Source organism: Molothrus aeneus, chromosome 18 (assembly GCF_037042795.1).
Source record: "Molothrus aeneus isolate 106 chromosome 18, BPBGC_Maene_1.0, whole genome shotgun sequence".
Taxonomy (NCBI): Eukaryota; Metazoa; Chordata; class Aves; order Passeriformes; family Icteridae; genus Molothrus; species Molothrus aeneus.
Window position 1 is genome coordinate 7,059,627 of NC_089663.1, and position 20,106 is coordinate 7,079,732.

At 41.4% G+C, this 20,106-nt stretch overlaps 2 protein-coding genes and 1 non-coding gene across 3 annotated transcripts in view; all 3 read left to right on the plus strand.

Annotated features, from left to right (window-relative positions):
- Positions 1 to 80: 80 nt before the first annotated feature.
- Positions 81 to 9,904, plus strand: RANBP1 (RAN binding protein 1). The gene is made up of 6 exons (XM_066562019.1): positions 81 to 182; positions 1,934 to 2,070; positions 3,073 to 3,230; positions 4,921 to 5,049; positions 6,970 to 7,035; positions 7,972 to 9,904. Exons 1-6 carry the CDS (start codon positions 168 to 170, stop codon positions 8,094 to 8,096), a joined length of 630 nt encoding a protein of 209 aa, XP_066418116.1. The 5' UTR covers positions 81 to 167; the 3' UTR covers positions 8,097 to 9,904.
- On the plus strand, positions 7,113 to 7,244 carry LOC136564537 (small nucleolar RNA SNORA77). Its single transcript, XR_010784726.1, has one exon. It is a non-coding gene; the product is annotated as a small nucleolar RNA SNORA77 (small nucleolar RNA).
- Positions 9,905 to 17,259: 7,355 nt separating the features above from the next.
- Positions 17,260 to 20,106, plus strand: part of ZDHHC8 (zinc finger DHHC-type palmitoyltransferase 8) — a 109,412-nt gene continuing 106,565 nt past the window's right edge. The window contains exon 1 of the mRNA XM_066562412.1: positions 17,260 to 17,448. Coding sequence (XP_066418509.1) covers positions 17,345 to 17,448 — 104 coding nt within the window. The 5' untranslated portion in view covers positions 17,260 to 17,344. The remainder of the gene's footprint in view (positions 17,449 to 20,106) is intronic.

Consider the following 20,106-nt stretch of genomic DNA (forward strand, 5'->3'; position numbering starts at 1 on the left):
GACGGGGCCGGGGCGGGCGGTGCTCTGCCCGCGCCGGGGGCGGGGCTGAGGGGGAGCGGGCGTTTCCCATCGGGCCTTGCGGCGGCGCGGCGCGGGCTGCGGGAATGAGGTAAAGGCGGGCGGGGCGCGCGGCAGGAAGCGGCGAGCGGAGCGCGGCGACCGGGCCCATGGCGGACACGGCGGTGAGGGGCGGCCGCGAGCGGCGGCCGGGCCGGGAACAGCGCGGGGGCGAGGGCGGCACCGAGGGCCGGGGTGGGAGAGTAACGGAAACAGGTGGGGCCGGGGCGGGGGGAGCCGAGGTCGGGCAGGGCCCGGGGGGGGACGGACGCTGGGCCTTGCCGGGGGCCGGAGCGGCCGCGCCCGCCGGGCCTGGGCTTTGCGGCCGCTCCGGGCACGTGTGGCCGCTCGGGCCCGGCCCCTGCACCCGCCTTGGCCGTTCCCCGGCATGAGGGAGCCCAGGCGACCCGGGATCTTTCGGGTAGTCCTCCTGTCCGTTTCCCTCCTTTCTTCTCCCCTTCTTTCCGCCCCTCCCCCGGGCCCGGGCCGGACCCCTCGTGCCTCGCCAGTTGCTCACGTGCTTCTATCGCGGCAGGGCGGGATCGTGTCGTGATAACGGGATCCGCGTTCTCGTGTGCCTGCTGTGAATTGTGCATTTCTCATGGTCTGTGTAATTATTTGCTCAGGCGCAGAACGCGTGATGAATGACCATGCGGGATGTGCTACTTGCACACATGGATACAATGTATAAAAGTTTGGCTAATATTTCCTCTTTTTTTTAAACAGATGTGACGTAATTCCTTTCTCTCTTTTTTTTGCTGGAACGCTGGGGATATTAAATTGGCGATAGCTTGTGTGACGTTGTTGATACAACTAGATTTTATTTTGCACAATTTTTTACTTAATTTTCCCTTGGCCCCCTCTTTTTTCTCTTGTTTACTATTTAGTAAAAATAGACTGCTTTATTTCTGTTGCTTTATGCACACGTGGTGTATACCTACTCTGTGAAGGACATTGTGAATAGAGCCTGTAAGAGTGGACTCTTCCATTTGTAAAGTAAAAATATTATTTAAATGTCTTGTATGTGTAGACTCTTTTTCCTTTCTGTTGCTTCAGCAGCAACAAAAAAACCCCAAACACAAATCAGTTCCCTAGACCTGAGATAGCTGTTCTGTGGCTTTGTTAAACTTGCATATGAATCTCCCTCCTAGGCTTGTGTTCTGAGTGCTTCTTAGCAGTCCCTATGTATGGAGTACTAGAGATGTTTATCGTTTACCTGCTAGTCACGGTAGTAAAAACCATTCTTAAGCTTAATGAATGCTCTGACAGATTCCTAAACAGCTTAAATAGGAAGTATTATTTTGGCCATTTACCTGTAACCTAAAGTTCCTTGAGGAGTCTAAAAGCAAGAAACGTAAATTATTTTATGACTATTACAGCTGTGCCTCAAAGAATCTTTGTGTTGACTGTGGGTGATTCTAATACATAAGAAAGAATGGTGAACTCGGGATGCAATATGTCCCTTAAGCTGGGTTAGGTGGATGTTGTGTGGGTTTTTTTCTAATTTTCCCATTAACAATGAGTCATTAGGCACTCAGAAATAGTAGGGTGTTAGTAGCATAAAACACATTACATAGAAAAAACTGTTGATGAAATTGTTTTTCCATAACCCAGAGCTATTACTCCAAGGCCAAGCCTCTGCACAATTCATGAGTGGTAGGATTAAAACACCTAGCACTGCATGAGCACCTTTTTGTTTCTTAGTGTGCCTGTATGTTGACTTGGAAGTCATTTGTTTCCAGGTATAATCATATTTCTTTATTTTATGGGATATTACAGTTATTACGATCTAATTGCTGAAAAGTTTTAAACACAGATGCCAGTACTTCAGGGTTGGGGTACATAGCAAGTTTGTGTTTTCTTTTTTTCTCCTCAGGAGGCACACGAGGATCATGATACTTCTGCTGAGAATGCAGATGACTCTAACCATGATCCTCAGTTTGAGCCCATAGTTTCCCTTCCAGAGCAAGAAATAAAAACTCTGGAAGAGGATGAGGAAGAGCTCTTTAAGATGTGAGTAGAATACTTTTCACTATTATCTGTGTTCATTAGGCTTAAACTTGACAGAGTTTATAAAAACTGCAGAACTTGCAGCAATCTCTGTATGAAGGCTGATCTGGTTGGTCTGCACTGTGATGGCAGAGATTGAGGGGAGGGTCATTGATGTTGCCCCAAGAAAATGAAGTCTGGAACCACAGAAGGGAGCTGATAGTGTGAATCTGGCTTTAGCATTCTTTGCATAAAAGAAGACAACAACTTAAATAATAATTATTGAAATTGTGATCACAGAATATGAAACAAGTGCCTTGGGAGGAAGGAAATGAGGTGTATGTGGCGTTGCTGCCATGCATCCCTGGGTAAAGGGTGATGTACAAGGTGCTGAAATAATAAAAGCAACAGCTGCAGTATTGGGGCATTTGTGGCAGTTCCTGTCTGTTGTCTTCAACACAGTTTATCCTTAGATTATGCTTATTGTCAAATCAGGATGGCTGGATCTGCCTGAAGAAAAATGTAGTCTTAGGGCTTAAGGATTTTGAATTTGATCCCTGATGTGCTGGCTTGAAATAGCTTTAAAAAATTATGCTTTTGCTTAATCACAGAATGGTTTTCCACATCTGGAAGAGAGATTTCAGTTCTCCTTGTACAGATTCTGATAATAACTGAAGTGGTGGTCAGTTTCTGACAGGTAGTGTGGTCAACTCTGGCTATAGAAAAACCTGTTAATTAGTTACCTAAGTTTAAAAGTTTGCCTACACCAAATATGTTTGTCATCCCCTAAGAGTGTCCAGAACCTGTTGAATTTTAGTACAATTATTACATAACTCCTAATATTTGATTATTAGATTTTAATTCATCATATCAATTTCTGAATGTGTATATTGAAGCAGAACAGGGGATCTTATTAAAGGAATTGTTTCCTTCTTGTGTGTGGCTTTTAAAAAGACCTGTGCTGTTTGGTCAGGTGTGAAATTTTAATACATCAGGCTAATTAAATGTTCTGTTCTGTTCTCCAAGGCGAGCGAAGCTCTTCCGGTTTGCATCAGAGAATGACCTTCCAGAATGGAAAGAGCGAGGAACTGGTGATGTGAAACTCCTGAAACACAAGGAGAAGGGAACCATTCGCCTCCTCATGAGGAGGGATAAAACCCTCAAAATCTGTGCAAACCATTACAGTATGTTATACATTTCTATACTTGATTTAAAAAATAAGCTTGTGGAATTTAAGTATGGTTGTTTCTTGCTCTTCATACAAGGCTTCAGGCATCAAAAACCATGAGGGGTTATTTTTATTAATGGAAGGAAGCTGGAGGTTTTTTCTTTTAGAGTCTGATAGTGCTGTAAGACTAACAAAAGTCACTTCAAAATTTAACTGGGATAGACAGGCATTATGTGATTGCTTCCAGTGTGTGTGTGTACTTTATTTTAATGATTAATAGTGTAGAACATGTAGGCCTTAATACTGCTCAAAATAAGAATTGAATGTATGCTAGATCACTTTTGTAAAAGAGTGAGAAAAACCATGATGTAATAATTTACTACTTTAGGCTAAATGTCTGAATTTCCAAAACCAATCCTTAACCATCAGAAAACAGAGACTAAGGTGCTAAGCAAGTCTGAGTCTGCCTTTCTCTGCTTGTGAAATAAACTAAAATGAATGTGTTACTTTGGGCTGACTCATTCAAAAAAGAATCCTCTTTGAATTAAAAAAAAACTAAAGAGCAAGACAGACTTGAAAGTCAGCACAACTTGCAACAAGTAGACCAGTTTGCTGATGCTTTGCTTGCTTTGCTGATACTCAGATTTTTATATGAGGAATCTAGTGTTCTGTGGAATTAAACTACATTTAGATTATTTGAAATAAGATGTAGCTTAATACAAACCTCAATAATGCCACCAACCAGCAGGAATAAACCTTTTGTTTAGGGAAATAAATGTTGCACATAGAAAAACAGAGTTGATGAATTTATAGTATTCATATCAAAAGTTGTTTAGGTTTTTTTTCCTGGAGAAGCTGCTCTCCATATAGATTTGTTTATTGAATTTATGCTGACTCACAGTCAGACAGAAGAGCTTTCTTCACTTTTGCAAAGCATTAAGTGGAGCAAAATGTAGTTTCATCTCTAGATGTTAAAAATGCAGGGAAGGGAGCAGACTCTTCAGATTTTCCTGAACTAGACAGGGCCCAAGGAGAAAAAAGCCCTGCTTAGACTTTGCATGTCTGTAATGTAAGAAGTCTTAAAGGACTGTGGGAAGTAACATTTCAACTTCTCCAGTCAGGTGAGGTAATTGTAGTGTCTTGGAGGGACAGGGCCCTATTTACTGGGAGGGAGCAAGCAGATTGAAAAGGCAATGTGTACACTTTGCAGCACCACAGAATTCTGTAATACCTTGTAGTACAGCTTTAAACTGATGGCAGAGGTAATTAACCTGATGACTAATTGAAGGAAAAATGCTTTTTAAAATGAATTTTGGTAGTAGTTTTGGTGTGCAGAAGAAGGAGTGTTTTTTGTCTGTCTGGAAGCCTTTTCCTTCTAAATCATTTGTCTGTACTGCAGAGCTGTGCTCAGTGACTACATCTCTTAGTATCACAATCATCTGTTTTAAGCAAAAATTGAATCTTACTCTTTTTCCTAACAGTAGTGAATCCAGCATCCTCTCAAACAGTAATGGCTTTGCATAATTTGACTTGACAATGCAAGGAAAAATATATATGAACATCACTGTCTTGTATTCATCCCCAAGTAATTCTGTGTCAAGTGCTTTACGTAACCACCACAGCCCCTTTTCACTGAGACTCACGGAGGCTGGTGTGGAAAACATTTGCTGTTGTGCTCTGTACATCTTGGAATGCTTTCCTTTCAGTCACACCCTTAATGGAGCTGAAGCCCAACGCTGGGAGCGACAGGGCGTGGGTCTGGAACACACACGCGGACTTTGCCGATGAGTGCCCCAAGCCCGAACTTCTGGCAATCCGATTTCTAAACGCAGAGAGTGAGTGCACAGGCACTGAGCTTACACTGGTTGTAACCTGTTATGTTACCCTGCTTGCTTAAATGCTGCTCTAGACCATTGCTGGAGATGTGCTCTATCTCACCCCTGCACGGTAGTGTTAGCTAATTAATTCTTTAGCTGAGAGAAGTCTGTTAATCACTGAACCTTATCTGTTGGCAAACAGTGTAGTAATTAGGTCTGCAGTAATATTTGTACAGGTTTTTTTTTCTGCCCTAGGCATTTCTTAACCTAAGCCATTTCATGTAAGTGCTGTGCCAATTAGAATAAAACTACAGGCAGTTAAGAGACTCACATACAGCTTACTTTCATGTAACTCAGGTGCTCAGTTGTAGTTAAGATTAGATTTTTGCATTAGAAACAAGGAAATCCTGACCTGATATTTCTGGCCCGTCTGCATTAGCAGAATATCTGGGTTGGTTTTTCTTTTTTTAATGAAGTATGTAGTATCTTTTGTTTTATTAAATGAAACCCTCAATGAAAAGTGCAAGTCAGACCCATCATACTAGTTGGTGGGTTTTTCTGGAGTGACTACAGTGAGTACCAGAAAAGTAACTCTAATAATGGATCAGCTAGGATTAAATCAAAGAAGTGTTTGGAGGCAGAGGGAGTTTATGTTGTGTTGTTTTGTTGTTGGGTTGGGGTTTTTTTTAAGGAGCAAAATGAAAAAGTTTTGCATTTCTTGCTTTACAATTTGCCACACAAATTTAGTGTTGTAGCCTCCTTTTCTCCTTACATACTTGATGAATCATAAGGTGGTTGGGTATTTTAAAGCTTGATGGATTGGACTACATCAGGAAAGAACTTAGTATATCTTGCCCTTTTCCTTTGCCTTAAGTCTCCAGTGTCATTTTGTTTAGCCAAATAAACCTTTCTGGTCCACCTGCTTAGTGCTTGCTTCGTGATCAAGTAGGAAGTGAAGGGGCAGCTATTGGCTAATCTCTAAAAAGTCTTTCTCTCCTTCTGGTAGAGGCTGTTCAGCTTATTGAATGTTCTGTCTTGAGGGAATAGTCCTTCCCTCCTGTTTGCCCTTTGCAGTACTGACTAAGCAGATGTCAGGTGAACAGACCCAAGTTTGTCCTTCAGGTGTCTCTCCTGTTTGAGACGCTGGAAAAGGAATCGATACAAACACTTCCTGGACTGGTTACTGTGTCTCAGAATTCCTGTGGGGCAACAGTGACCTCCTGTGGTCAGCCAGACCAGCCTGGAATGCCAGGCTGGTACTGCCTTGCTCATTGTGGAGTCAGGAAGCTCCTTGCCCAGGCCCTTTTTGCTTGTACTCCTTGTGTAGAGACATTATTGGAATTTCATCAGCTGCTTGCAGTGGTTGTTGAATCGAGTGGTGGCTTGGACCAGAAGGTAATGAAGATTATGCATTGTTGGCTCTTAGAGTGAGGAGTAGCCCTCAGGTACACAGTCTGAATGCTGTCCTGGTGAAACAGGCATTCTCTTCCTTTGCTGATGCTAAGAACCCCCAGTTATGGTCAGGTTGTGGAAGACTCTTAGGGTGTAACACAGCTGGCAAGGATAGCAGTTCAAAGCTGATCTTCAGTCTTTTGCATATAGTTGTATTAGCAGTCTCTGACATCATATTCCTATTCCTTTAGGCTACAGACAGCTGGGAGTTGTAATAACTACAAAACAGCTCCTGCTGGCATTACATTTTGAATATTTTGCAAAATAAGCTGCTCTAGTAACTTGCTGGAGAAGATGAGTTGCTTTTGCACAAAGATGTGATTGAAGAATTTTGCATCTTGTATGATTTATTAGATTACTTCATAAGTCCCTACAAATTTTGTTTACACAAAGCTTCCCCTAGGGTATCTTTCTTCAAGATTAGAACTATTCAATGTTGTGAGGCAGTAAAAGTAATGAAAAAATATTTTATCTTCACCGAAACAGATGCACAGAAATTCAAGGCAAAATTTGAAGAATGCAGGAATGAAGTAGGCAAGACAGCAAAGAAAGGTAAGGTGGTCTCAGTGTACTTGGTGCCATTTCTGAGCTGTGTGAGTGGTTCCAGTAGCCTGGAGTGTTGTGTTCCAGCAGACTCACTCTGTGCTGAACTGCAGCCTTCAGTTCAGGTGCTTTTCTGTCTGCAAGAGTAAGAGCTCACAGGAGTGACGATGGCCTTCTTTGCTGTGGAAGGCTGTTACAGTTGCTGTTGGGACATGGCTGCTTTGGAATGGCTCTCAAGGAAATATTTATGGCTTATGGTAAACAAATGAGCTGTGAACACTACAACCACTGTGCTCTTTCTTCCTTCCAGGTCCCTTTCCCAAATTTTGCAAATGTATAGTCATGCAAGTATAATATTTAATGTTTTTCATAGTTGTTAGTGTGTTTGAGGTTGTTCACAAGTCTCTAACAGATTATTGCACCTCCCCTTAGAATTGCCTTTGTGATGAGCTATGTCACCATGTAAATAAAATAAACATTTCTATTTTTCCTAAGTACAGACTACCAGTGGTCTGCAGTCAGCATTCTTCAAGATATTTAGATTGGAGTTTTCCAGTCATAGGAATTCCTATGCCCTAATTTCAAACTGGGAAACTTGACTTTGGTTTTTTTGGTTAAGATGCCAAGAAACAAAGGGCTTGTCTGGATACTTTATTGGTAGCAGCACAGCTGGCCAGATGCTACACATTCCTCAATCCCTGTGATTAAGCCCTTGTGTAGTAATTAATGTATATGAGTGGTGTTACTTGAAATCTGACAACTGGAGTAATTACCAGAGGAAAAGAAATGGAATGAGTCACTCCAGTGGTCAGTGAAGAATATCTTCATTTTTGTCCAATACCAGGTGTCTCTCCCCCACCCCCTTCACCCTCTACTTCTTTACTCTTTCTAACAGGAAAATCCATTACTGCTTGTATGTAATACCTTTCCTAACCAATCTTTTAGCAGGCACAGACAAAAATGATAGTGCTGATAAAGTTGCTGAAAAACTAGAAGAGCTTTCTGTAAAGGAAGAGAGCAAAGAATCTGAGAAGAAAGAGACCAAGGAAAAAACTGAAGAAAAGCAATAAAATCATCCTGGGCCTTGCAGTTTTTCCTTTACTTTTTTCTTTTTTTAAATTTTTTTTTTTGTTTTGTTTTGTTTTGTTTGGTTATTTTTTAATTTTTACAAGGGACTTTATATGGAACTGCATTCAACATTCACATTGTTTTTTCTAGGCTTTTGCCCTTTGGAAGGTGTCTTCAGAAAAATTCATTCCCCAGTCATGAAAATGTACTGTGCTAACTTTCTTTTCCATAGTGGAAACACTTATTTACAGTCATCCAAAAGAGTGAATAAAACAAACTTGAAAACAGCATCAGGGGACAGAACTGAGTTTTCTGTATACTGTAAAGGCTTATGAATACACTTGTTTAATTGAGCTACATATCATTCCTGTGGATTAAGTAGGTTAATAGACTTTGTCAGCAGGGAAGATTAGGATTGCATTTGTGTTTCTTATATGGCTCCTAAATTGTAATCTAACAGACCTTTCACACCTGCTGCTGTGTGTACTGAGCAGGGAATGTGCCTGTGCTTCTTGAAACGCAACAGACTTCTGGGATCAGGCAATAAGAGCATTCCTGACACACTGCTGCTGCTGATCCATCAGAAAATAAAGGTGATGGTGAAAGATCCATGGTGAAAATAAAGGTGGGGGACAAAATTTCTTGTGTCAGATTTGAGAAGCATTTTCTTCTCACAAGATGAAGTCTGTGCTTCCCCCCTGCCCCAAATTTTAATTTTACAAAGGCTTGATTCTAGCAGAAAGCTCCTGCTGTTGTCCCAGATCTTCCATGGTGCTGCTTGCTGACTGAAGGCAGCTGCAGCAGCCTGTTATGCTGAGGGGTGTGCAAAGGAATCTGAACTGTTTGAGTACCTTCCTGAGAGATTCCCCTTGCCAGCAGATTGTTGTAGTCTCAAGAATGTACAGGTCTAAAATGTATAAGCTTTTTTCCCAGGGCTTTGGAGCTCGTGTTTTTACAAACTGGAGGAGTTTTGAACTTCTCAGATGTTTGGTAGGAAGGCTGTCCTTGGAGAGCAGCAGGCTGCAATTCACTTTGGAACAGTTAATTATGGTGCACATGCTTTGAGGGACACCCTCCTTGCCAGAATGGGCAAATTGGTCAAATCTCTTCCCTGCAAATGTTTTTTGTTTATCCAATTTCAAATTAGTGCTAGAGAGTAAGAAAAGAAACTATAGTAAGCAATAAAATCAACACAATTAAGTCTGGTAGATAAATTGAAGTTTGTTGTTAAACACTAATACAAGGATTGTGTTAGGAATAGAGATAAAATTTTATAATAGTTTCCAAAATAATTATGAGAACTGGACAGAACTTGCTAAACTGTAAGACTTGAATGATGTTAACATGGGATAGCAAGACCTTTTTGTCTTCATGAAGAGGCTTTTAACTCAGTCAGGTTCTGCAGTCTACCTAAGGAAAATATATTTTTAAAAAATAAATCATGTCTTTCTTCTTAGCACTGCCTTTTGATGCCACAGTGAATGAGTTTTAAATCTGGAACTGTAATTAAGGTACTCACTTCATTCAAACAAAATAATTCCTTTGGTGTTTTGCACGTTCCCCTTCAACTACAGCAGATATCAAAAGTCTGTTAATTAACTAAGATGGTTGAAAGGCAAAATAAAATGCTCTTTAGTGTTTCTGGTTTGGAAGTAACAAGACAAAGCTATTTTGAAGTATTTAACATTTGAATGTAAAAGCCAAATCTTTTATCCATGAATCACTGTAAATGATCTGATAATGTCAAACTGTGTCTAAATTGATAGAAATGACTTAAAAATTTCAAAATAAACTTAAATTTTCATTTAAAGGATTTGCTTTTTATTTTGAAAACTTACTGGGAATGCATTTTTAGTCTGCAGGGGTAAAGTGATGAAGGCAGCAAAATGGGTGAGTTGCATTCCACTGTCAAACATTGTACAAAAGGGAGGGGGCAGCACCTGAATGGTTTAAAATTTGTCTTTATATTAGTTATTGATGACTCCTGCTTTATGTTACTACCCTCTCTTCTTCCCCTCTTCCTTCAGCATGCTTAAATGACTTCAAGATGTTTCCATTCTTGTTTAGGTTTAACTGATCTGTGTTCACAGTTCATGGATTGCAACAATCCTTGCAAGTCTTCAGTCTCAAAGAGCAAAGTTAAAAAGAGACCACTCAGTAAAATAATTTCTCTGGGTAACATTTGGCTGAAGAATGTTTTAGTCCTCTAAACTAAAGGATGGTCATTCAATGTTCTGGTCACTTTAGCTGTTCTACACATTAAAAAGCAGTAAGTATTTTTAAAGTTATCTCAGTGAAATAAGGCTTGCTGTTTTGTGCTAGTCACTCTAATGATTTAACTTGCCTATAGGTAGACTGCCAAGTGAAGATTTTTTAAAAGTCATTCATTTTTTATAAAGAAGGAAAATACAACAGGGCTAATAAAGCATTGTTGGGTGCTAAAGTCTGCAATTCATACAAATTTTCTGCTTGCTTCAGGTATAGAAAGATGCTATATAGCCAGGCTTACTGATCCAGTCTGGTGGTACAAATGGTTTTGTGTGTATTTGCTGAATGGATGAATGTCTGAGGACTCCTGAGTGATAAATTCAACTTTAAAATTGTTACATTTTGACAAGCATCAAAATAGTATCCATTTAACAGCAAGTTCAGGTCTTAAAGAAGTCTATTACAGAAAATAATTCAAACTAGTTCCCTCTAGATCTCATGTTAATTATTTTGAAGACTGCACTAATCTGTTGGGGTTTTTTCTCCAGGAATAAGTTTTCTAAATGTCTCATTCACAGATTGCAAATGCTCCCAATTTGTTGTGTTTTCAACACTAAATGTTGATTCCCCCCTCATATAATAAGGTAGCTTGTATCAAATGCAAGTTCTCAGTGATGCCAAAACATCAGAAAATTAAAATTCTTCTCAACACTATGCAGATAGGAGAATGTTGTAGATTCTTAATGTTGATGCAGCATGCCCAAGGACTACCTGTATGTAAAGGGAAATAATATGAGTCTGAGTAGTTCTTGGGATTTTGTTGCTCCTGTTGTTACCAGTTTGAGTGTTGTGTCCTCTGGTGGATGCTGTGTGTGGCTCACAATGAGTTGTGCTGAACTCTGATGTCCCTCAGCAGTGCTGGGCCTTGAGCTGCTCCATCTCAGTGCATCCCTTCAAATAGCTCAGTGAAAAACTTGAATGTTACTGGAAACCTTTCTCTAAAGAAAAGATTCCAAATCAGAGTCAGAAAACTCAGCTTGACTCCTTAGTAATATTAAATTGCAGCTATTTATGTAGAAATGGAGACAATGGTGGAGATTACATTCCAAAGTGCCCTGCTGGGTTTTGATCTGTACAAATTGCCATTGGCTTTCAGTGCAGAGCCTTTACAGAGTGGGTGATTATTTAAACAACCTCAAACCTCTCAGTTAACTTCCCATTGCTGGCTTTATTTATGCCCTCCCATTCCCAGGACACCCATCTGTCCTGGCTGCTCCAGGTTGTTTCTAGCAAGCTGTATTTTCTGAGGTATCCATGGCAAGCCAGTGTTTTAATTTTGATTAGCCAAACTAATTTCAAAGTGTTTTTACATTGCTGAGGTCACATGTAAACTTACACTAGTTCAGTGAAGTGAGCTGTGTATAAAGGATTTTGTTTTATTTTATGATGGTTTATTCAGGGTCTACTTTAAAGGTTTTCCTAATTAAATTTAGCTAGAATTACTCTTTAAAATAGAAAGAAGAGGAATTACCAACTTTTTACCAACCTTAACTAAATCTTTGACAATGTATCATTTTCAGAGTAAGGAGCTAAGGAAAACTTAACTGCAACAGATCAGAATTATTTTGCTTGAGGAAGAAAAGCTTGAAGTAATGAGCTGTAGAGTGGATTCCACATGTAAGTGATTTCTCAGACTCTAGTTTGTGTGAAAACAAGGTGCTTCTCAAGTAAGCAGCTTGTGTAAGTAAGAATAAGGAAGTAAATACTGAGGTTGTGAAAGCTGACAAGCACAAGAGCAAAAATCTTCCTAATATATAAAAGCTGAGTAGTATCTACAGCTATGCATCAGATTTTGTGACCACTATATTTTTATAATATGCAGATTTAGGTATACAATATCTTTGTCCACTTAAGTCACATTAGACACTAACCACTGACTTAAGACCTGTTCATGTTTTTAAGACTTGTCAAACTAGTTTGCTGTAGTCTAGTGAAAATGCAACCTACATCAGATCCATAAATAAATTACATTTGTAGAAATGCACTTTTTTAGGTGTTAATGGTGCAGGTAATGTTTGTGGGGTGTATTTTCTGTTACAGCAATATAATGTTTCAAGTACAAAGACGGTACTAGCACAAATCTGGATTAGATGTTGCTTACAGCAAATTTCTTTTATTTTGTGGAAGGTGTTTGACTACCACAAATATTTCATCAACTTTACAGTCTTAAACATGTTTCCAACTTTGAAACTGGGAAAGTCCAGCTCATTGTTTATCAGTCTTGACTGTACAAATTTACATCAGCTGGTTCACTGTACTGTAGATATGAACTGTTGTATCATGATGTGTAACTTACTTACAACCTAAGAGAGAGGCTAACAGTGTCATGAGCTCTTGCCTATTCATGTTGTGCTGGCTGGCCTCATTTCAAGTAGTTTAAATTTCATCATTTTCTAATGTTTTTTTCCATAAAAGCAATTATGGCTATTGTAAGCATCAACAAAGATGGATTGGACATGAAAATGACTGAATATTTTGTGTGCTTGGAGGATATTTCTCAAGACTATTCTAACAGGTATAATTAAAGTTACATTGCTTCATATAAATAGTGCTTATCAGTTTTAACATCTTGTTTGCTGGTTTATGAACACTGTTGGCTTGCAGAGTTTCAGCAGCATCATTTACAGTGATATTTCATTTAGGGGAGGAGAATTGCACTTTACTAATGGTTTTAAAGAGGATGGTTAGTGAATCTTTAAAACTGCTTGGATGCCTACCTCATTCTGATGTAAATAGTTTTTTCTGGGGATCATTTAGGAATCAATAAGCAGAGTTACTAAAGTCTCATAGTAAATGCAAATTGACCTCCCCACCACTGCTGTTGGGAAATACACCAGATCTGTTCTGAGCAAATGCCATCCCACAAAAAATATCTATTGGAATCATCTAGAAAATTTTGTCATAAATCTGTTAAGGCTACTGAGAAGTCATTATTAGGCAATAATTTCTTGATTTATCTGGTAAAATAGGAACAACTAAATTAAAGTTGTCATATTAAAGTTCCAGTGTGTAACTTACTAGGCCTGGCTTGTACCCAGAACTGTCTGGCCCTTGCTTGGACTTTTGGCAGCACTGTGCAGCACAAGATGATGCAGGTTTCTCTGGTCTGAACACTAAATTTGAGGGGAAAACCAGCTTTTATTAAACAGCGAATTTGTGATCCTTGAGGGCTCTCCAAATGACCCTGAACAGTTTGCAGGTCATCAGTACTACATGGGCTGGCAACAACATTTGTAGCTGTAGTAAGAAAATGCAGTAAGAAAAGTAGAATTATTTGTTGTGGTCACTGTTAAATGGCAACAGCAAATTCAAGCTAGGAGCTAACTTGCAAGTGACCAATAAAATATTCCAGGGATATTCAGTATTTTCAAGTACACAAAATAAAATAATTTTCTTAATCATGAAGCTAAGATTTCCAGCTAAAATTAGTGCTGTGACTTGATATGAAAATTGCATGGCTTTCAGGCTTTCTTGATTCTTGCTCTGTTGGAAGTTTCCTTTCATTTTACCAGCTCTGAGAGGGGTACCCTGCCATGTGGCTCCAACACAGCTTCTGTGGTTGGCCCTTCTTCCTTTGGGGTAAAACCTCAGAGTAAAATCTTGCAAGAAGACATGCAATTACTAGCCATGCTCTGCCAGATTATTTTTAGATTGTTCTTTGTAGCTGTGTTTGTTCTTTGTCATTAAATCTTTCCCTAACTCATGCTGCCATTGCTGTTTACCTCAGTGCTGCCAAAGTCTTCTGGCACACTAATAAGGTAGTGTGAATCCAGAAACTGCAGTCCTTGAAATAAAGGTGTTCCAGGAGAGCAATTCTGAGCCATGCCTGTTCTGCCTTAGTCAAGTCCTCCTCAGACATCCTTAGTGTTTGACAGGTAAAGTCATCTGACTGCTTTAAATACACTTGGCTTGTAAGAACAAGATTGAGTGTTGCTCAGCAGTGCTTTGTGCTGGCTTGAAAACAGAGCGTTCTTGGGAACTGGAGTGTTAGTGGGAAGGAAATGAGGTGAGCTGTGGGAACTCTTGGACACAAAATTACAGAAAATTACTGCTTTGTGATAGGTAATCTACAATGTGCACCAGAAAAAAGCAATCCCAAAGCCCAATTCAGCATAACACTGTAGCCTTGTACCATGGAATGTCTCAGCCCCCTTTTAGAAATGCTGGGTCTGCTTGACTGCTCAGCACAGGTGTCATGATCCACAGGATGATTGTGCAGCCCAAACCTGGCTGGCACTGTGATCTTCAAGATCTGTTCAGATTGGAGATGCACCTCTTGTTGCTATGAAAGGTACAATTCTTTGTGTCCTGATAACTCACAGTTATCTTTAGTCTCCCTCTAGAGAAGTGTTATGTGATTGGGATATTAAAAAAAACCAAAGTTGCTTGCTGCTGAGAGCCTCCTTTCAGAACAGGAATGGCTTGAAAGATTGGCCCAACAAATGGGGACTGATACAGCAAGATTGGATCAGCATCAGTGTGTCAGAGTGATGAAGGGAAAACCATTCTGAGGAGTGGAATGAGCAGAAGTGCTGAATCCTTCCCACTTGCAAAGCTGTCTTTGAGAAACAGACTTTCTAGAGAGGAAAGAGTCCTTAGGGGAAAATACAATTGAAAATAATGAGGTGCAGAGGAGGCATAGTCTCCTTAAGAATAACTCCACAATTCACATGAGGGAATGTTACTGTCCCAGAAAGGCTTTGTCTTTAAAAAGAATGAAATTTAAATAAATCATCAGACTCCAGATATGTGTCTTAAAATGAACTTGTGCCTATTGCTTCCCAGCTCATGCTAGAAACTTGACAGGATGCTTTTGTGGCTCACCTAGAAAGGAAACTTGCAGGTCCATGCTAAAAATGCAGATATGACTGTCACTTGGGAGAGAACTTTTACTATTTTTAAAGACCTAAAAAAATGCATTAGAGTAAATCTCATGCTGTCCATTACAGGACATTCACCCAACTTCATAAACAGTCTATAATGTTGCTTAGGATAACATTTTCTAGATTAAAATAAAAATATCACTAGAAAATTATTCAGAGTTCTGTTTGCAACTTAAATTCTTTATGCAGACTGTGTCTTGAGTGGGAAGGAGGAAGACGATTAAACTGATGTAAGTGATGAACTTACCTCTCTGCTTTTGTCAAGTAAGTGGTGCTAAACTAACTTGTGGCCCAGAGCCTTAGGTGTGCTCCTGAAATGGAGCTTCCAGCCCAGTTTTTGTTGAAAAGAGACTCAGTTGATTCCCTGGAGACCACTCAGCAATACACATCAGACCTGGTAAGTGGAGGTGATGGGGAGATTTGCTTCCCAGCTGTGCCTTTGATCTGATTTAACATGCTCATGTAGCTGCACCTGAAGCCTTTCAGCTTCGTATACCGAGCCTGGTTCTGCATAAAATTGTTGACCTTTTGATTAGTTACAGGGGGTTTGAGAGTAATTAATTCCAGTAAGCTGGCATGACAAGGAGTAGTGAAGCATAGGAAACATTCAGTCCCCCCGTGCAAAAATAACTTTAGGTAGATGTTTTCTTTCCCGTTCCTTAAAAATCTAAGTCTGGAGATGATTTTAAGTTACCTTGTGGCTTTAGTCCCTTTTGGATTAGACTTTTTTTTTTTTTCTTGTGAAGCAGGGCAGTTGTTAGCAAAAGCTGAGATTTTACATGGCCATATGTCTTCAGGCTGGAACTTGCTGGCTTTGCTTTTGTTAAAGCTGATGCTCAAAATTTGGGTTTTTGGTTTGTGGTTGTGGGGGTATTTTTCTACAAACTGCAAAGTTGAGGACCCTTACAGATTTTTGGTCGGGTTTTACTTGTTCTGTTCTTAAGACTTCTAAGACTGTGGAACTAATCAAGTCTCTTAAAATGAGAAATTATAAATGCCCTTTCTGAGCAGCACTGCAGTGTATGCCTTCTAGGGCAAGCTTGCTTTTAACAACACCCAGCAGATGCTGCAAATGTGGCTTTTGTGTTAGGCAGGGGTTACTTTATCTGCATGTTGGCAGCTGCAGAAAAGGGATTAGCTGAGAAAGAAAGCAGGAGGGAGGGAGCAGGATGTATGCAGCTCCTGGTCTTGATTTCTAAACTTCCAAGTGGCCTTAGCTCTTCCCATCGGAGGGTTTCCTTGAGACAGGCGAGCTGCTGGGTGGTGCCCCCGAGTGTGAACAGAGGAGCCATTCTCACTGCTCTTGGGAAAGCTGATTCGGTGAACTTTCTGTTGTTACCTTAAATTACCTCTTCTGTCTGCCTCCTGATGCTAATGGATAGATTTAAAAGAGCAGAGTATAGTGTAATTTCAGTTATGTTTGCACTCAGTTATGGATCTTGGAATCAGCTAAATTTGGCAGAGTGCAGCAGTTCCCTTAATGCTGTGGCTCTGGGTGTAGCAGAATGAAAAGTAGGGTTTATTCCCTAATGAGCACGGCAGGATTCGCTTGCAGCTGGCCCCGTCCTGCAGGGCCCCGCTCGGCGCCGCTCCCTGCGCGGACCCCGCAGCGCTCCGCGGGTTCTGCGGCGGTGCCGCGTCCGCAGCCCCCTCTAGAGCCCCGCTCTTCAGAGAGCTGCTACAGGAGCTTCGGCGTCCCACACAGCGCCCTGTGGAGCTCACTGCATTGCCATTTTTTTTTTCGGGGGGGAGGAGGGGGTTATCTTGTAGAGATAATAGAATTGGGGCCCCCCGTCCTCAGGGGGTGCCCCGCTGCGGGCAGCCCCAGCAGCCGCGGCTCGGCCGCCCTTCCGCGGGGCTGAGCTGGCTGCGCGCCCCGCTCCCATCTCCCCGCAGCGCTACCTTAAGGGGCTGGTTGACATCAGCCGAGTGGGCTGGGCGGTGTGGGTGGGATTTCCTGTGCTGGAGGTCAGCTGCTCCCGTCCCTCTCCCGTCCCTCCCAGCCGCCCGGGTCCCGCTCTCCCTGCGCCGGAGGGACCCGCATCCTCCCGGCTCCCTCCTCTCGGGTTGGATTTACATAGTGATGTGTAAACTACAGGATGCCCAGCAGCACTGGAAAGAGGTTTAAACCTACGAAATACATCCCGGTCTCCACAGCAGCTGCCTTATTAGTGGGTTCGACCACTTTATTTTTTGTTTTCACGTAAGTACCGCTCTGGCGGAGGGGGGGCCCGGGCTGGGGCCGCCCGGCCCGGCGCGGGGAGGCGGCAGGGCTCGACAGTCCTCCAGGCCCTGCCGCTGCTGGTCCTGCTCCCTCCTGCCTCCTGCTATCCCTGCCCGGCTTTGCTTTGCAGAGGCTCACGATCTCACCCTATCATCAAATGTGTCTGATAGTCAGATCCACCATTTCATGGCACGTAAAACCCCGTCAGCCTCCCGCAGCTGCCGGCTGTGTGCATCAGAGATGCCCGAGCCCCGCAGCCCCTGTGCCCGTGTGTGCAGGGCTGCTGGACGGGAGGGAGATGCAGCCCCAGCCGCCCCGCTGCCGGCAGGCGTGGATCCAGCCCGTGGCTCAGCTGGCCCGAGCCTCAGTGCTCCAGGAGGGAGAGCTGGAGCTGGCCTCTCCGTCAATCTCTCGCGTGTCTCAGGGTTTATCCGGCACAGCCTTTTGAAGTGGAAGGAATCCTATTCTAAGCATTACCGATTTTACATATTTTTATGTAACTGTTCCTGAAAGCTTGAGGACCTAATGAACAAATTTACATTTGCTTGGAGGAAAGACGAGGAAACTTTTCCCCTCTCTGTTTCTTCTCTCATTCCCTTCTTCCTTAAATGCGGAATGGAGCTGTGGCTGCCGGCTTGCAGCTCTCCTGTAGTTATATTAATATGTGAGTGCTGTAGTGCCTCGGCTGTTTCCCTCTCCATACACTCCAGTTCTGTAGCTCGCTAACCCTTCCTGTGCGGGGGTAGCGGCACCCTCCCTGCAGAGGTGTCCGGGTTTCCAGAGATGCCACAAAACTGTGCTCTGAAAAGAGCTTTGACTAAGCTGCCTTTGGGAAGGTGAAAACATGGCTATTGCATATTAAGATTTATTGTTTCACTTATTTTGGAACTCTGTTTTCCTTGTTTTGCCGTTGCTATTTTTTAACCGAGCTTAGTGAAGCTGTTGGAAGCAGAAGGCTCTATAAGAGTGGGAGTATGTGTCTGTGTCATTATCTTTTGTGGTTTGGCTGTGATATGGTTCTCGATGTTTCAAAATGCTTGTCACTGGTATGGTAATCTCAATGTAGGATTTCAGAATAAAACGTAAATGTTGTTTTGTCTAACAGTTTCTTAAATCGGAACAGATTTTGACACTAAGTTTTGCTCTTGATTTAATGTGCGTTGATTTCTTCCTTGCTTGTTTTCAGTGCATTTGATATAGTTTGGTGCTCACAGGCAAAGACAGGACAGGAGTTGGCTTTTGTGATGAACTTGGTTGACACTGCAGTGGTGAATATTAAATGGTAAAAAAAAAAAGGGGCCTTTATGCCAGCATTTATTTTTCCAGCTCCTTGAGGAATGGATGTATGCTAAGCTTGTTTTGGAAGCTGTATGTTTGTTTTCATATGATACTTCCAGTGCAGAGCTGCAATAGCGATGTCAGACTTTCCTGGTAACACAGTTGTTGTTGAAACATCCTTTTGGCAGCAGGACATCAACTGAGATTTTCGTTTATACAATTTGTACAGAAGAAGCAGTTGCCTCTAATCTATTACTGAATCTGAAACTTCACTCTGCTCCCTCTGTTATCAGTGAATAATTACATGCAAAATGAAGTATTTTAAGGATCTCTCCATATTGTAACTTGGCCTGTGTATCTTGAAGTGCTAGTAAATTTTTCGAGGATTGTCCCAGACATACGTTCTCTGCTGCTGCCAAGTGTTGTGTGTAATAAAAGTAACACATAATTGAGCAACTGTTGTCAGGCAGAGTCTCAAGTCCTGTCCATTCAAAAATACTCAGATGAATTTGTATGGGGATTGGTGTTGTTTTTCATGCTGAGCAGTGTTAGTAACATCTATCTTTGTTGTGAAATCAAAGCAAGCCACAGGCATGTGATTAGTTTCTTTTGTGTGGCAGTGGGTTTCTTCCCCTTTCCTGAGCATTTCCATTTTTTATCTTTTTCCACAGGCAATGTTTTATCTCCTGAAGATCTTTTTGTTGTAATATGTTATTAAAGGCTGAGATAGACCTGAATTTTCAGGTGTGTTGGTTTGTTCAACTCGTTTGATGTTGGATAGATCTCTGATATGCAGCAGTTGAAACACTGGCCTAAATTGTTTTAGCAATTTTAGCAGTGCTTTTGATACAATCCACGCTTGCTTGTCATAGCACAAGAACTTAATCAGATGAAGATTTACATGTGTGTTTATTAATTACTTATTTCTGTCATTAAGCTCAAAGGCTGCTGTATCTGTTAATGAAGTAACCTGTGTATAAATACATGAATCTGATGGGCTTCCTGTCAAATTTGGGTGCAGATCACCTCAGTGGGATGTCAGGGATTAGAGCAACTTCAGCACAGTGGAATTGAATAATAGAGGATAATATATGTGGAAAAATTTGATAATAACTATTTTTAAACCTCTTACTGAATAGAAAAAATAAGCTTTTTAGGGCACTGGAAACATTTCTGAGTAACACGTACGAAAACAGCCTCTGACTTGGCTTTTTCTCTAGACATGTTTGTGGTCTCATGCCACACATTATGAGTGTCTTCTGCTGGATAAAAAGCTCTTTGAACTTAAAGGCCAGGGTTAGCTTTTTAGCAATGTGGTCTTTATTTTTAGCTTTTTTTTCCAAACACCTTTGCTAAAAA

Bases quoted from the DNA above. Each gene is read 5' to 3' on its own strand.
- RANBP1 (XM_066562019.1), top strand. The intron at 2,071-3,072 runs GTGAGTAGAATA...CTGTTCTCCAAG, and splicing joins GAGGAAGAGCTCTTTAAGAT to GCGAGCGAAGCTCTTCCGGT. The intron at 7,036-7,971 runs GTAAGGTGGTCT...CCAATCTTTTAG, and splicing joins AGGCAAGACAGCAAAGAAAG to CAGGCACAGACAAAAATGAT.